Raw genomic sequence first — 18,416 nt, 5'->3', positions numbered from 1 at the left:
AGTGTCAAGTGAACTTTTATCTGCTTTTTTGAATAGGTACATTTTTCGTTTATTTTTGAAGGATTTTGTGGTTACAGTATTCAATGTCGCTACGATAACCCTGTGTTCACTAATCCCTGTATCCATTTTATGCTCGTTATTAACTCAAGATTATTTGTTGCTAAGATGTCAAGAGTGTTTTCACAACCGTTTACTATTCGCGTGGGCTCATTAACTAACTGCTCGAAATAATTTTCAGCGAATGCATTTAGCACAATTTCGGATGATAGTTTATGCGCACCTCCGGAATAAAACATGTATTTTTGCCAACATATCGAGGGTAAATTAAAGTCACCACCAACTATAAATCGTATGAGTCGGCTACGTGTTTGAAATCAAACTCAAGGTTTCTTTGAATATTTCAGCAATTGTAACATCTGAATTCGGAGGTCGGTAAAAGGATCCAATTATTATTTTATTCCGGTTGCCAACAATGACCTTTGCCCGTTCTAACAGTAACTATCTGCTTCTTAGCAGTCCAGTTTGCGCATCCATAGAGCAGTGCTGGTATTGTCATAACCTTATATAACTTTAGTAATCTCTGTGTAGTAGAATATCTCTGTGAACTTCCTTTCCCAATGTTCTGCGTAAAGTTCCACAGAAATAGTTAAATAGGTCTAACTTATTTTTTATTTCATTGTTTGCCTTGCATGTGATACTGTACCCTAAATATTTAAATGTATTAACTCGCTCTATGATCTTAGCTCAATTGGCACGGTATTCTAAAAATGCCATAGATTTTGTCTTTGTGATCGAGACGTTCAGACTGTTTTCTCTGGAATTTTACTTAAATTAATGACAGTTTTCTTGTTAGTCATTTTCGTTCTGACTAACAATTACTTAGTCGCCAACAAAAAGTAATGTACTTGCATCCACGTAGTTAATTTTAAATTTTTTTGTTGTCTGTATCTAAGTTCTGATCACATCGTAGATACACGTATTAAAAAGAGTGGGTGAGAGGGGACACTCTTGCCTAACAACTTGGTTTTTTCAGCTGTATTATGTCTGCTGCACGCTATTTTTATTTCAATTTTTTTATTCATATCTAATTCCAGTATAGCTCTTTTAAGATGAAATGGAATCCCTGTGTTTCTTAAAATTTTGCACAGTTTGTTTCGATTTACTTTATCAAATGCCTTTTTGTAGTGAATGACTGCAAGAAAAGTTGGTAAATTGAATTCACTATGTTTTTCTGTTAGTTGTGTGATGGTGAAGATACAGTCCGAGCATGATCTGCCTTCACGAAAATCATGATGTGCATCAGATAATACAGTTCCGGCTATCGGCGATAGTCATTTTGTTAAAATTCTGGCATACAGTTTGTAATACAAATTCAGAAGGCTAATATTTTTGTAGTTCTGACATTCATGTATGTTTCCTTCCTTATAAATTGGGGGTATCTAAGCCCTATTCCACTCTTCAAGTACAGTATGTAATCACTTTCTCAGCACATTTTCCTAAAATCTAGTATTCTTATTTTTGCAATATTTGGTACATGTTTTGTCAGTTCTGTATTGATCTGGTCACACCATGGAGTCCTGCTTTTGGTGCTAAATTTCATTGCATCCTGTAGTTCTTCCAATGTTATTAAGTCTACGTTCCTATCTTGCAAATCCATCAAGAGTATTTTATAGTGTTGTAACCCATTATATTCAGATTGCGTTTATTTGCAACTTGCCTTTACCTTCTTTGCTTGAATGTTTCATTATTTTGTATAATTTGTCTTGTCTTCCTCTTCCATCATGTTCAGTATCATAACATATGTTTCCCAACTATGGTTTTTAACTTTCCTGATTTTCCTTTCGACTTCAGCAGATTTACCTTTATAATGTAGTCTCAAGTCTTGATATTCTGCGGAAATCAACTTTTTCAAGCAGGCATTATTCTTATCTTCAATTAGACTACGTTTTTCATCATTCCAGTGTCGCAGGCCACTTTTGAAAAACTTTTTCTTTCTTGTGCCAAGTGCTTCTTTCGTTGCTTTAATTGGAGCTTCCTTTAAATTATTCCATTCCTGGTCTATGCTATCAGCTTTTGTATTTAAAATCATGTATTCTTCAAGCCTTTTCTGATAGAGTAATCGGATATTCTCTTTTTGAAACAAACGTGCTTTTAATGTTGCACCGGTATAATTCTGTTCTGTTTGGAAGATATCTTCCATCTTTTAAGTAGTTTTGAGACTAGCGAGAAATTATCTGAAGAGACATCTGGACCTCTGAAGACCTTTATATCTTGCACTTAAGACCAAGTCTTCCAAGTCTATTATTGTGGTAGAGCCTCTAGCTGACAGGCTGTGTTTGTGGATCTGTTTACGCCTGAAGAGTATATTGTTATTCTTAGCTCATTATTTAATGGAAACGTCTTCAGTCTCTGCCCATGAGTATTTATTACGTTTTCCCATTTAGGACCAACAACATTTGCCATGGGGGTGTTATTCACCATTGCTTTTAAATCTCCTACTATTATCAGATAATCATTTCTGTTTACCTTATATAGGGCCGTTGGCAAGATATCGTAACCTTTATTCTGACAATTATCCTTCCACTGATGATTTTAGAGTGTATTTTGTTTGTTAAAGTCGTTTTTCACAGAACAGCAACTCTAGCAAAGGCTCTTTCCTTCTGAGGGACTACAGCCGTGATTTCTCCCGAGGGCATACAGCTTTACTGTATATTGCTTTCGAAATGTCGTGCTACAGAAGAATGCTGAAGATTAGATGGGTAGATCACATAACTAATGAGGATGTATTGAATAGAATTGGGGAGAAAAGGAGTTTGTGGCACAACTTGACTAGAAGAAGGGATCGGTTGGTAGGACTTATTCTGAAGCATCAAGGGATCACCAATTTAGTATTGGACGGCAGCGTGGAGGGCAAAAATCGTAGAGGGAGACCAAGAGATGAATACACTAAACAGATTCAGAAGGATGTAAGTTGCAGTAGGTACTGGGAGATGAAGAAGCTTGCACAGGATAGAGTAGCACGGAGAGCTGCATCAAACCAGTCTCTGGAATGAAGAGCACAACAACAACAACAACATGTTTATTGTTGTGGAACCTCTTGACTTCTCTTTGGTTTCCATTATGATGGCCATGTCTATATTTTGTGAGTTCATTTTACAGTTCTCCTTCTTTATCTTTCAGACTTCGGACATTCCAATTAGCCAATCTGAATGCAGTGTCTATTTCAAGTCGTTTATTCCCGTTGCATGCCACGGTTTACTTAAATTTGTCTGCCCCACTTGCTTTTTTCTGGAGATTCTGAGCACTATTATGATTGCTCGGTTACAGGACACCTGCCTGCAACCAGGGTAGCTAGATGGAGGGCTGCTACCTTCAGGTATCCCAACAAACTGTTTTTCTTTTGATGTTGTCTCCCTTGAACTGTTGCTTCCACTACAGCTACTGATCCATCTCTCCTGGTTTCGTAGGATGCCCTTCCCCGTTTTCCATCGAGGTTGACTCCTGCGACTAGAATCTCTTCCCCGTCCCCCTGCCACCCTACGTTGTGAACTGCTATTCGTCTGACTCCTGCCCAAGAGACCTGTCTGGCTTGGGTGGCTCTGCCAGGAGCATAAGCCCCCACCAGCGTAGCTCTCTGTGTCATGGCAGAATGCACAAACCTCCTTGCCAATCATAAGGCGGCAGTTCTCGAGGAGGTCACAAAAAAAAATACGATGTTTATCGGTGTTAATTACTTCCATAAATACTGGGCAGTTCATCACATTTAGGACTCAGAAGGTTCGCTGTTATAATTGCACAGGAACCAACGCGGAATTTATGCCCTTCGAAAGAAAGTCTCAGTCCTCATCGAAAAATACGAATTTTCCTTAGATGTCATTCACGGCTAATCACAAACTTTTACGAAGTAATATAATTCTTCTTGAAACGTTTCAGAATCTTAACAAAAATGTTTGGAGCTCTGCGTTATGTGGCCTCACATTACGAAATCTGACCACGGATCCCTTCAGACTCACTTGGGAAATCACCTACCAATTCCAAAGCTCACGGAGGATATCTCTCTTGACTAACCTAATAACACAGGTGCCAGTCACCATCCTACTTCAACTCACACAGCCCCTTAATCTCTCTCTTTTGACCATCCCAGTTCTGTAAACAGTTTCCTCAAGGAGCCAACCACTGTGTCGATGGGCATTGGCAGCAGATGACGGTCGCGAGTGTCTTTCCTAGCAGCACGACATCGTATGCAGCGCCTCTCCTGGGCTCGTGACCACATCGGTTGGACCCTAGAGGACTGGACTGGAAAACCGTGGCCTGATCGGATAAGTCTCGATTTCAGATGGTACGAGCTGATGGTAGGGTTTGAGTGTGGCGCTGACCCCACGAGGCCATGGACCCAAGTTGTCAACAAGGCAATGTGCAAGCTGGTGGTAGCTCCATAATGGTGTGGGCTGTACTTGTATGGAATGAACTGGATCCTCTGGTCCCATTGAACCGATCATTGACTGGAAATTTTTATGTTACGCTCCATGGAGACCATTTGCAGCCATACATCTACATCTACATGATTACTCTGCTACTCACAATAAAGTGCCTGGCAGAGGGTTCAATGAACCACCTTCAAGATGTCTCTCTACCGTTCCACTCCCGAACGGCACGCGGGAAAAACGACCACTGAAATTTTTCTGTGTGAGCCCTGATTTCTCTTATTTTATCGTGATGATCATTTCTGCTTACGTAGGTGGGTGTCAACCAAATGTTTTCGGAATTGGAGGAGAAAACTGGTGATTGAAATTTCATGAGAAGATCCCGTCGCAACGAAAAACGCCTTTGTTTTAATGATTGCCACTCCAATTCACGTATCATGTCTGCGACACTATCTCCCCTATTTTGCGATAATACAAAACGAGCGGCCATTCTTTGTACTTTTTCGATGTCATCAGTCAGTCCCACATGATGAGAATCCCACACCGCACAGCAATACTCCAGAATAAGGCGGATAAGCGTGGTGTAAGCAGTCTCTTTAGTAGACCTGTTGCACCTTCTAATTGTTCTGACAATGAATCCCAGTCTTTAGTTTGCTCTACCACAATATTATCTATGTGATCGTTCCAATTAAGGTTATTTGTAATTGTAATCCCTAAGTATTTAGTTGTATTTACAGCCTTCAGATTTGTGTGACCTATCGCGTAATCGGAATTTAGCTGATTTCTTTTAGTATTCATTTGAGTAACTTCACACTTTTCTTTACTCAGGGTCAATTGCCACTTTTCGCGCCATACAGATATCTTATCTAAATCGTTTTGCAATACGTTTTGATCATCTGATGACTATACAAAACGGTAAATAACAGCATCGTCTGCAAACAATCTAAACACGGCTACTCAGATTGTCTCCTATGTAGTTAATATAGATCATGAACAAGAGAGTGCCTATAACACTTCCTTGGGGAACGCAGGATATTAGTTCTGTTTTACTCGATGACTTTCCGTCTATTACTACGAACTGTGACCTTTCTGACAGGAAATGACGAACCCAGTCGCACAACTGAGGCGATACTCGGTAGGCACGCAGTTTCGTTAGAAGACGCTTGTGAGGAACGGTCTCGAAAGCCTCCTGGAAATCTAAAAATATGGAATCAATCTGACATCCCCTGTCGATAGCACTTATTACTTCATGAGTATAAAGAGCTAGTTGTGTTCAACAAGAACGATATTTTCTGAATACGTGCTATGTGTCAATAAATCGTTTTCTTCGAGGTACTTCATAATGTTCGAGTACGGTATGTGTTCCAAAACCCTACTGCAAATATGGACTTCCTGTTCACAAACAATGATGGAATTTTTATGGATGACAATGCGCCAAGTCATTGTGCCATTGTCGTCGATAGGTTCGAAGAACATTGTGAACTGTTCGAGCGAATGATACGGCCACACAGATCGCCAGGTACGAATCCCATCGAATATCAATAGGACATAATCGAGTGCTGAGTATTTTTGCAGGGGACTTCCAACGACTTGTTCACCCCATGGCACGTCGAGTTGTTGCAGTAAGCCAAGGAAAAGGAGGTTTGACACGATATTAGGTACCGTATGACTTTGTCACCTCAGTGTAACCTGGCTTTTGGCTTGATTGACTGCCGGGAAATACCTTTTTCAGTAAGCAGCTTCGAAAAAATCTCCCCTTCTGTTCAAACGAAATTAGGAAACGAATCTACATCTACATCTACATGGTTACTCTGCAATTCACACTGAAGTGCCTGGCAGAGGGTTCATCGAACCATTTTCATGCTACTTCTCTACCATTCCACTCTCTAATGGCGCGTGGGAAAAAGGAACACTTAAATCTTTCCATTCGAGCTCTGATTTCTCTTTTTTTATTATTATGATCATTTCTCCCTACGTAGGTGGTTGTCAACAAAATATTTTCGCATTCGGAAGAGAAAGTTGATGATTGAAATTTCGTAAATAGATCTCGCCGCAGAGAAAACCGCCTTTGTTTCAGTGACTGCTACCCCAACTCGTGTATCATATCAGTGACAGTCTCACCCGTATTGCGAGATAACACGAAACGAGCTGCCCTTCTTTGCACTTTTTCGATGTCCTCTGTCCATCCTACCTGGTAAGGATCCCATACTGCGCAGCAATATTCCAGCAGAGGACGGAGAAGTGTAATGTAGGTGTCTCTTTAGTGGGTTTCTCTCATCTTCTAAGTCTTCTGCCAACAAAGCGCAGTCTTTGTTTCGCCTTCCCCACAATATTACCTACGTGATCTTTCCAATTTAAGTTGCTCGTAATCGTAATTCCTAGGTATTTAGTCGAACTGACAGCCCTTAGATTTGTGCGATTCATCGTGTACCCAAAATTTATCGTATTTCTTTTAGTACTCATGTGGATGACCTCGTGCTTTTCTTTGATTAGTGCCAATTTCCACTTTCCGCACCATACAGAAATTCTGTCTAGATCATTTTGTAATTGGAATTGATCGTCGATGATTTTACTAGACGGTAAATTACAGTGTCATCTGCAAACAATCGAAGGGGGCTGCTCAGATTATCACTAGATCATTCATGTAAACCAGGAACAGCAGAGGGCCTATGACACTACCTTGCGGAAAGCCAGATATCACTTCCGTTCTAGCCGATGATTTACCGTCTATCACTAAGAACTGTGACCTGTCTGAGAGGAAATCACGAATCCAGTCACACAACTGAGACGATACTCCATATGCAAGCAATCGGATTAATAGTCGCATGTGAGGAACGGTATCAAAAGCCTTCTGGAAATCTAGGAATATGGAATCGATCTGAGATCCCTTGTCGACAGCACTCATTACTACATGGGAATAAAGATCTAGCTCTGTTGCGCAAGAACGATATTTTCTGAATCCGTGTTGGTTGTGTGTCAATAAGTCATTTTCTTCAAGGTGATTCATAATGTTCGAGTACAGTATATGCTCCAAAATCCTACTGCAAATTGAGGTCAGTGATATGGGTCTGTAATTCGTTGAGTTACTCCTATTTCCTTTCTTGAATATTGGCGTGACCTTTGCAACTTTCCAGTCTTTAGGAAGAGACCTTTCGTCAAGTGAGCGGTTGTATATGATTGCTAAGAAAGGCGCTATTGTGTCTGCGTACTCCGAGAGGAACCTCATTGGTATACCATCTGGACCAGAACACTTGCCTTTCGTAAGTGATTTGAGTTGTTTCGCAACGCCTAAGATGTCTACTTTTATGTCACTCATGCAAGCAGCTGTTCTGGTTCCGAATTCCGGAATATTTACTTCGTCTTCTTTCGCGAAGGGATTACGAAAAACTGTATTTAGTAACTCCGCTTCAGTGGCACCATCATCGGTAGCATTTCCATCGCTATCGCGCAGTGACGGTATTGATCTTGAAATCTATGTGATGAAGTACGTTACTTCAGAGTGCTGATAGTGAACGCAACGTCGAGAATATGGATATTGTAAATGTGTAAACTACATTAGACACTATACTTCCACTCCATTCGATTTATAACCTAAAATGGGTTGAAAACTGTACTGAGTTAACGAATAGCTTCTGTTAGTAGTATCCCAGATGGTTGCACAGCATTACGCAGTGTTCCTCTACTAGCAATTCACTGTACATACCATGGATGAGTCCAGGATTTTCTTCGTGAATTTTTCCGCTCTTCTTCGACAGTCCCTAACAGAGTTAACGCAGCTAATTTATGCGTGTCCATTCTCGTAAGGAAACTGTGAGCTTTTAGCGCCAGATGCAGCCTTTAACTTCCACGGGAGAGTGCTACGGAGACAAATCGAGACGACGAACAAGTTATATACAATGACATTAGCAGGTCGTTCCAGAGCGTGCAGAAACTGCGACGGACACCACATCTGGAGGGATACGTCCAGTATGCGGACGGTTTAAGGCCAAATGTCATTGAGTGTAGCAAGACAGGTTATCACAAATTCCCTACCAGCGTTGTATGATGCTACTCCTCAGCACCTTGAACTGTGTGTGGTATTCGCAGCGCAGTGTGAATGCCATTCAGCTGCGCGGCGATGCATCTGTTCTCCGTGGTGAGCTGGGGCTGTTTCCACAACAGTTGCCGCAGGCAGCGCAAAATTTAGCTTGCGCTCCGTTCCAGCGCCGTCAGGTATGTACTGTTAGGCACCTCGCCCTTTTGGCGTATTCGGTTCGGTGGCGGTGCTCTCGTATGGCGCGGTGTGCTGGTGTTGTTCTCGCTTTATTCTGCTCCTGTGCTGTTTGGAATGTGCTGTCAGTTGTCTTGATCATTTTTTGCTGTTTTGTGTTCACAGCGTGGGTGCCGTTCGGCTGCGTGGCGGTGGTGCTGTCGGGCGTGCTGGTGATGTTCCCCCGACAGCTACCGCGCACTGCTCAGCGGCGCGCAGACGCCGGTCACCAGACAGTGGCGGGCGACGTCGCCAAGATATCCTTCGCAGGTAGCAACGTTTAATACATTAGTTAATGCCATTTAAGGAACGTTCTAAAATGCTCTAGTTGTGGTTGAATTTACCGACAGCAGTTTGCTGCTTCTTTTATACATTAGTGAAAATGAGTTTAAAGGCATAGATATTTGTACCAGAATTATCATTGTCGATTGGAATAGTCCTGCGGACTACTCTCGTCAGTAGTGATGTGCGCTCTGTGAACCAAAATTCTGAGAACACTCATCGACTGGGAAGGATGGTGGAATTGCACGTAAATATAAATCCATACGCATTGGCTTCTTATATACAGGGTGTACACGGTATAAGGCGCCAAAATTAAACAGATGGTACATCTCGGTGTGCTTGACAAAAAAGTCTAATGACATTTTCTTGTATCATGTACTTTATTTTTGTATTATTAAAACCTAATGTTCGTAGGATAGATACTATACGCATTTCTGTTTACGTAGTCAACCGACAGTACACGGCGTACCGAGCTTGTTGCCTACAATGACGGGGCGGCCAGAGAAAGGCAACGAGCCGACCAGAGGATTGAAATCATTAGACGTGTACAACGACGTTGTTTGATAATCAGGCGGTACCGAAAAAAGGAATGTAAACGGTTTCTGGGTTGTCAAGAATGTGTAATTCGCTTTACGTGAATTGAATACAACCGGTCTGTTTCTCAACAAGTCGATAACGAAGGTCGTAGTAGTAACGACAAGCGAATATCAAACACAATGTATTTCCATTAGTACAAATTCAATCAAGCACCAAGTAGATAGTTGTGCATTAATTACAATCAACTGTTTCTCCTTTTTACGGCAATGCCATAACGAATACTAAATTCACATTATTTTCCTTCTGTACAACAACATCGTAATGAAAAGAAAACCCATTACTTCGTTTCCTCTTACACCAGTACTACAATAAATGTTCGAAATGACCACCATTCGCTTCTAAACGTGCTTCATTACGGCGAACCCAGTTTCGTTGCACTCGTTCACACACATGCACATTGGCCTTTATGGTATTGGCAGCATCTAAAATCTTCTGCGTCAATTCGTCCACATTATTTACTGGCTCAGCATAAACAAGTTCCTTCATATGGCCCCAAAAGTAAAAATCCAGTGGATTTAAATCAGGGCTGCGTGCTGGCCATCGACATGGACCCGAACGCCCGATCCATCGTCCTGGATATCGTACTCTGTGACCAAAGTGGGGTGGAGCACCATCGTGGAGGAACCACATGTTATGGCGAATGCCTAACGGAATGTCTTCTAACAACGTTGGTAACAATGTTTCCTCTAGAAACGTTCGGTAATAGTTACCAGTCAAACGTGCAGGTAAAACATAGGGCCCAATAATGTAATTATCGAGCCCACCCGCCCACGCATTTACGGAAAGTCGTCGCTGAAAATGTGTTGCAACAACGTGGCGAGGATTGTGTACACTCCACGTGTGCATGTTATGGAAATTAGTTATTCCGTCGCGAGTGTAACACGCTTCATCTGTGACGAGTATTTTGTTGACAAAATCATGCTGCGCACTGTGTAACAAAAACCACTCTGAGAATTCACGTCGTGGAGGGAAATCTTGTTCTTCCAATGCTTGTACGCGTTGAATGTGGTAAGGCCGCAGACGCTCCTCTTCCAAGGTGCGATGAATGACAGTGCGATATAGCCACGTGGCGGGCGATGCTTCTAGTACTCTGAGAAGGACCCTCCTGGATGCGGTCCAAAATTCTTTCCTCAGCTTCCAATGTACGATCGGCGCGTTGTGGGCCTCTGCCCTATGCGTGGGGCAGTAAAGAGCCAGTATCTCTCAATCTAAGAAAATTAAATACGTACTCGTCAGTTGTATTCTCTCATGATATACCAAAAACGGAAAGCATATCAGAACAGAAGATACGTTTCGCATACGAACGAAAATGTACAAAGGTGCAGATAACTACTGTACTTTATTAAGATATAAATGCATAATAATCGCATACAAGTAGAGAATTACAATGACACAAACCTTTGGTGGACAGCGGCAAATGTCTTTCGTGCAGGAAGTCGTCGTTGTGGGAAGCCTCCTCGATAAATTCGTACAGCTGCCCTCGCAACACCTTTTGCCTCGCCATAAATTAAATGCATATCGCATAGTTCAGCTATAGTAAATCTCCTTTCCATCCTAACAGTTAACAGAGTTGCAATAACGTCCGCACAGGTTACTCGCCTACTGTCGTCGCTCGGTGTATTACAATGACGCAGCCACTCAGGCCGCAGTTGCCTGTGTGTTTACGATTTACGCTCGCGATGTCAATACGTGCAGTGGGCAATAACAGGAACCTATTGCTTACGTACGTGCACGGCCAAGTATCTACTTTTCCAAAACAATTATCCTGAGACGAACTGTCTTTTTCTGGGACAACCGTAGGAAATACGCAAACATGTTACTAGACTTTTTTGTCAAGCATTGCGAGATGTGCCATCTGTATAATTTTGGCGCCTTATACCGTTTACACCCTGTATACAGTAGTATGAGATCTAGTGTACTAACAAATGCAGTCAAATGGTGCTGCTTTTGATGTCAGTAGTACAGGTATCAACGATTCAGGTGGTAGAGGGTGGAACTCGGTACAACAGCGGTCGGCTTTCTATTGGGTTACTGCAGATAGGAAACAGAGGCCATTAATGACAGTGAGTATTGTGCATATAAACGACGATTGTGATAATGCCACGGGGAAGACAGTTATTATGTGATGGAAAAGCAAAAATAGGTGCGTAGAAGGAAATGAGACTTCCAGATCGTAAAACTGCCAAGACGTTTCAAGTACAGTGGTTTATAATTTCATTACAGTGGGCGCACGATATGGACAGCATGGAAAAATATCGGCAAAACAGAAAATTATCAGAGTCATCGAAACGGCTACTTTTGGGCAAAGCAAGAGTCGCAAACCGTTATTCTTCACTTGTTGCTGATTTACAGTTACCAGTAACTGTCAGACATGTACGAAAAATTTTGTCGAATGACGAACATCTATCACTCGAGAAACGAGTGCAGAAACCTGCTCTAACACCCAAAATAAGTAAGAAAGTTTGGAGTTGGCTGAAAAACGTATGTCATAGACTTCAAAATGGGTTAAAGTTATGTTCTGTGAGGAGAACAAGTTTAATTTAGATGGGCCATACGAATTTCAATATTATTGGCATGAACTGAGAATGGAGCAGCAGGGAAGAATGAACAGAAATTTTGGTGGTGGAAGTGTTCAACTCCTCAGCTAAAGATAAATTACATTACATATTGCTTGGCTGAACAATATAATGAACTCTAATATGTATACTGAGATCCTAGAGACAGAATTGCTTAGCATTTATGTGGTCATAGGGGGCGCAAGTCTAATGTTCCAACAAGGTATGGCATCTGTGCGTGTTTCTGCTACAATCAAGAAGTGTTTTGAAGATGAATATATCTATGTAGCCCGTAGGTGCACGTAGCCCGAATTTGAATACCATCGAAAACCTTTGTGGGATACTTGCAAGGTGTGTTTTTCGCAATGGAAGGCAATTCGAGGCCGTATATCAGATGAAAAGTACGATACGAAAAGAGTGGGCAAGAATTACAAACCCAAATAAAATCAGTGCCGAAGATTATTTTTCTGATAACTAGGATTAACGGAGGTTCGACAAAGTACTAACAATACAATAACAACAGGACAGTGAGTTTATTTTGTTACTCGTGTTATGAAAGGAACTACACTCCTGGAAATTGAAATAAGAACACCGTGAATTCATTGTCCCAGGAAGGGGAAACTTTATTGACACATTCCTGGGGTCAGATACATCACATGATCACACTGACAGAACCACAGGCACATAGACACAGGCAACAGAGCATGCACAATGTCGGCACTAGTACGGTGTATATCCACCTTTCGCAGCAATGCAGGCTGCTATTCTCCCATAGAGACGATCGTAGAGATGTTGGATGTAGTCCTGTGGAACGGCTTGCCATGCCATTTCCACCTGGCGCCTCAGTTGGACCAGCGTTCGTGCTGGACGTGCAGACCGCGTGAGACGACGCTTCATCCAGTCCCAAACATGCTCAATGGGGGACAGATCCGGAGATCTTGCTGGCCAGGGTAGTTGACTTACACCTTCTAGAGCACGTTGGGTGGCACGGGATACATGCGGACGTGCATTGTCCTGTTGGAACAGCAAGTTCCCTTGCCGGTCTAGGAATGGTAGAACGATGGGTTCGATGACGGTTTGGATGCACCGTGCACTATTCAGTGTCCCCTCGACGATCACCAGTGGTGTACGGCCAGTGTAGGAGATCGCTCCCCACACCATGATGCCGGGTGTTGGCCGTGTGTGCCTCGGTCGTATGCAGTCCTGATTGTGGCGCTCACCTGCACGGCGCCAAACACGCATACGACCATCATTGGCACCAAGGCAGAAGCGACTCTCATCGCTGAAGACGACACGTCTCCATTCGTCCCTCCATTCACGCCTGTCGCGACACCACTGGAGGCGGGCTGCACGATGTTGGGGCGTGAGCGAAAGACGGCCTAACGGTGTGCGGGACCGTAGCCCAGCTTCATGGAGACGGTTGCGAATGGTCCTCGCCGATACCCCAGGAGCAACAGTGTCCCTAATTTGCTGGGAAGTGGCGGTGCGGTCCCCTACGGCACTGCGTAGGATCCTACGGTCTTGGCGTGCATCCGTGCGTCGCTGCGGTCCGGTCCCAGGTCGACGGGCACGTGCACCTTCCGCCGACCACTGACGACAACATCGATGTACTGTGGAGACCTCACGCCCCACGTGTTGAGCAATTCGGCGTACGTCCACCCGGCCTCCCGCATGCCGACTATACGCCCTCGTTCAAAGTCCGTCAACTGCACATACGGTTCACGTCCACGCTGTCGCGGCATGCTACCAGTGTTAAAGACTGCGATGGAGCTCCGTATGCCACGGCAAACTGGCTGACACTGACGGCGGCGGTGCACAAATGCTGCGCAGCTAGCGCCATTCGACGGCCAACACCTCGGTTCCTGGTGTGTCCGCTGTGCCGTGCGTGTGATCATTGCTTGTACAGCCCTCTCGCAGTGTCCGGAGCAAGTATGGTGGGTCTGACACACCGGTGTCAATGTGTTCTTTTTTCCATTTCCAGGAGTGTATGTAAATCGCCCATGATTGCTTAAATGCTTCTACTACTTTCATGATAAATTCAATACCTGTACGAAGAGAGTTGTATGACGACCCTATGCCAGTCCTTACCGCATCCCAATGACGCCATCGGCAGGAGGGCGACACGGCGGTCGGTCGGAACCGATTGGCCCATCTGAAGCCAGAACGACAGAGTTTTGCATTTCTTGTACCAAAATAAACAATATCCAAATTCATCTTTCACCCTGGAGCAAAGTATGCACTATTTTGAAACTTTCTAGCAGGTTAAAAGTGTGTGCCAAATCAGGATATGAACCCGGAACCTGGCCTTCTAAGTCAAATGCTCATACTAACTGAGGTAACCAGTAGTGTCAGTGTCGTCGTAACTGCCGCCTGCTTCACGTCTGCTGTGCAGCGAGCTACCTTAATTTAAGTATTAACTGTATTTTTCTTACTTGTCACTTCCGTGTGTTTTTGCTTTTAGGAAGCTTTAATTGTCGAGTGCTAGTAATAGTGTTCCATAGATTTCGTGTTTGTTTTGAATACAGTCAGAGAGAGAGTCAACCATAGCGCTAGTAGTGCTAGTGTTTGTTTTCAATACAGTCCAGAGACAGGTAGTGCTATTTTCATTGTTTTCTACAAGAAGTGGGTAGCAATCACAGTTTACTCAACAATCAGCCGCCTTGAGTGAATTAGCAGTCTAGTTAAAAGTTGATTAAATCTCTACAGTAAATTGATTCCTTAGGATGGATAGGATGTCTGACTGTTGTGTACGGACGCAGGAGGAGCTGGCCACTATTCGCGAACAGCTGAACGTGTTGATGGCCACGGTCAGCCGTCTTCAGGCTGCTGCCTCGGAGAGTAGCGCCAGTGGGGAGTCTGGTGCGTCGCAAGGTACACCCCAGGTGTGTAATTAGTGAAGTGGAAACGTGAAGGGAGACGTACTGCACAAAAACGTACAGGCAGACCTCCTCTGTTGACTGACAGAGACCGCCGACGGTTGAAGAGGGTCGTAACGTGTAACAGGCGCTCGTCTATCCAGACGTTCACACAGGAATTCCAAACTGCATCAGGATCTACTGCAAGTTCTATCACAGTTAGGCGGGAGGTGAGAAAACATGGATTTCATGGTCGAACGGCTGCTCATAAGCCACACATCACGCCTGTAAATGCCAAAGGGCGCCTCGCTTGGTGTAAGGAGCGTAAACATTAGACGATTGAACAGTGGAAAAACTTTGTGTGGAGTGACGAATCAAGCTACACAATGTGGCGATCCGATGGCAGGGTGCGGGTATGGCGAATGCCCCGTGAACGTCATCTGCCAGCGTATGTAGTGGCAACAGTAAAATGCGAAGGCGGTGGTGTTATGGTGCGGTCGTGTTTTTCATGAAGGAGGCTTGCACCCCTTATTGTTTTGCGTGGGACTACCACAGCTCAGGCCTACATTGATCTTTTAAGCACCTTCTTGCTTCCCACTGTTGAAGAGTAATTCGGGGATGGCGATTGCACCTTTCAACACGATCGAGCACCTGTTCATAATACACGGCCTGTGGCGGAGTGGTTACACGACAATAACATCCCTATAATGGACTGGCCTGCACATACTCGCGATCTAAATCCTACAGAACATCTTTGGGATGTTTTGGAACGTCGACTTCGTGACAGGCCTCAGTGTAGCACTCTGTGAAGAAAGGGGTGGCATTCTCCAAGAAACCTTCCAGCACATGATTGAACGTATGCCTGCGAGAGTGGAAGCTGTCATCAATGCTAAGGTTGGGCCAACACCATACCGAATTCCAATATTACCGATGGAGTGCGCCACGAACATACAAATCATTTTCAGACAGGTGTCCGGATACTTTTGATCACACAGTTTATAGTTCGTGCAGCAACAGTTCCATCCACATATCACAGCTTGCAAATCTCGCTTCAGCAGGTAATTTCATTAACTAAGTGCATTAACAAAAGTTTTGCGTCAACCGTTTATTTCATGGCACAGAAAAATTGACTCTCAGGCAGGCGTATACATACATTTGCAGTGTGTCCCGATCACCATAAACAGTTCCTTTTAATCGGTCTCACACATGTTCGGTTGGGCTCATGCCCCAATAAGAGGCAGGCCACTCCATTCTGGTAATTCTACGTTTTCACGAGAACAGCACGATGAGAGAGTGGGTAATCATTCCTCAAGATGGAATTGACACAAAAATTTTGACGACGCTATTGGTTGCAGAATCTCGTTCCCATACCGTAGAGCAGTGAGCTTGCCCTCGACAAGCAAAACAGATGTGCTGTGGCTTTATTTAATAATGTATTGCTATCTGAGAACATCACTACATTGTTCGGCATGGGGAACACAGTCTTGCAGCCGTTCGACTTTACCGGGTTGTCTCCAAACACATTGTGATTATCACGGTACAAACTGATCCTAGTTTCTTCCGCATCATGCAATCGTCATTTGACAGTTTGATGCGATACATGACGTCCTATAGCCTCTTAGAATGCCGAATTCAGTTCTGTAGCACTCAGGTCATGGTTACTTCGACTCAAAAGTCGTAGATCACCCTGAGCACCTTTCGTACGTGGGCGGCCTGTGCGGTGCAAGTCCTCAACGCTACCAGTCTACTAGAACCGACTCCATGTCCACACATCACTTTGACTCCGAAGCACACGTCGAGAACTTCCCTGGTTGACAAAACTTCTGCGCGTAACGTGATTATGAGTAACCGATGATTGGTCATCATTGTCCTACGTGACCTGATGGATGTTCATTCTACTGATGCGTCTCTAATGGTGCTTTTATTTTTAACTGAAATGCTCAATCCACTCGAGTACAGTCTTCTACCCGTAGGCAGCGCTTGACAACTGTATGTATGTTTGCAAACAGCGTCAGGAGTGACCGTCCGGTCGGTACAGGAACAGTCTCAACAGCAACGCACATGCACGATGTGTCGGGGTGGCGCAACACTGTTGTTGATGTGTGTATTACACCTTCATATAAAATCATCTTTTACAGGGACAACTGTCGGTACCAAACACGTCGCTCAAGTAACAATTATTCAAAAGAGTTATGCACTGAACGTGATGAGACAGACAAAGTGTAGGAAAGATTATATCGTAATAGGACGAGGAATTCCAACATATGCAAGACACCTTTTCCGTTTTGTTTTACCCAGACGTGTTTCAGCACTTTTTGCGCTATATTCAGTGGGCTATTTTTTATTCTACTGTAAAACTGTTGTTACATATTAACATTTAGCGAAACTTTTGGTACATAATATTTACGATTGTGAATGAATAATTGTTGTAAAATATTATACATCATTTGTTCATAGTTGAAATATGTATACAGAACATCTCAGAGCACTGAAAAGCAATAGCTCACACTCAATATTCGCAGATCACCTGACAGCGCACAATCACCACCCAACAAACATTGAAACTGACTACACGTCCTTAAAACTAGTATCAGATTATACCAAAAATTAACTATACAAGAAAACTATCACATCCAAAAATCAATAGCCCAAGGAAAGAAGTTACTAAATGAATACACATCACTGTGCAATAAAACCGTCTTTGCCACAACTGAAGAACTATACAAATAACACCCACACCAAAACTACTCATGGGAAAAAAAATCTCTCTTTCTCTCTCTGCACCAGTCCCGAACACACACACACACACACACACACACACACACACTCGCACTAACCAAACACCAGAAACGCCAAATACACTTCAAACTCGCGCGCCTCACCCAGACAAACACGGCACGAAACAAATAAATACTGCACAGCCACAACAACACGTAATGGCGGCGAAAACACTGCCTATGTTTTGAAAAATCGGAGAAAAATCAGTGTCAAGCGACCATCGGTCACGAAATCAGTCTATTCACTTCGCCAACAACCTATGAGAAAGCAATACAACATCAAAGTCGTAAGTTACACACAAAAAACGTGATATATACTTATTTCCGTTTGTAAATGCATAATAAACAGAAAAACAAAAATTACGTTTTGCTGCTTGCTGATGAGAAGTTGTAGATTGTGTAGCAGACTAAGCTACCAACATAAATGTCCAACAGCAACATGTAAGGTATGTAAACTAATGCATACACCCACTCTTGAGTCAATTAAGCTATAACTAAAACTTTACACATAATGTTATAAATGACACAATTGCATCAGGTGGTTAATACATATCTCAACCGTGAACTATGAACAAATGATTTATAATGTATTACAACAATTATTCATTCACAATTTTAAATATTATGTACCAAAAGTTTCGCTAAATGTTAGTATGAAACGACAATTTTACAGTAAA

At 43.2% G+C, this 18,416-nt stretch overlaps 1 protein-coding gene across 1 annotated transcript in view; it reads left to right on the top strand.

The window, feature by feature from the left end:
- Positions 1-18,416, top strand: part of LOC124550210 (solute carrier organic anion transporter family member 74D-like) — a 262,534-nt gene that overhangs the window by 161,675 nt on the left and 82,443 nt on the right. The window contains exon 7 of the mRNA XM_047125295.1: positions 8,800-8,943. Within this exon, the coding sequence (XP_046981251.1) occupies positions 8,800-8,943 (144 nt within the window). The remainder of the gene's footprint in view (positions 1-8,799; positions 8,944-18,416) is intronic.

The sequence above is a fragment of the Schistocerca americana genome, chromosome 1, assembly GCF_021461395.2.
Source record: "Schistocerca americana isolate TAMUIC-IGC-003095 chromosome 1, iqSchAmer2.1, whole genome shotgun sequence".
NCBI lineage: Eukaryota > Metazoa > Arthropoda > Insecta > Orthoptera > Acrididae > Schistocerca > Schistocerca americana.
The sequence above is the reverse complement of the archived record's forward strand: the minus strand, read 5'-3'. Positions and strand labels throughout refer to the sequence as shown.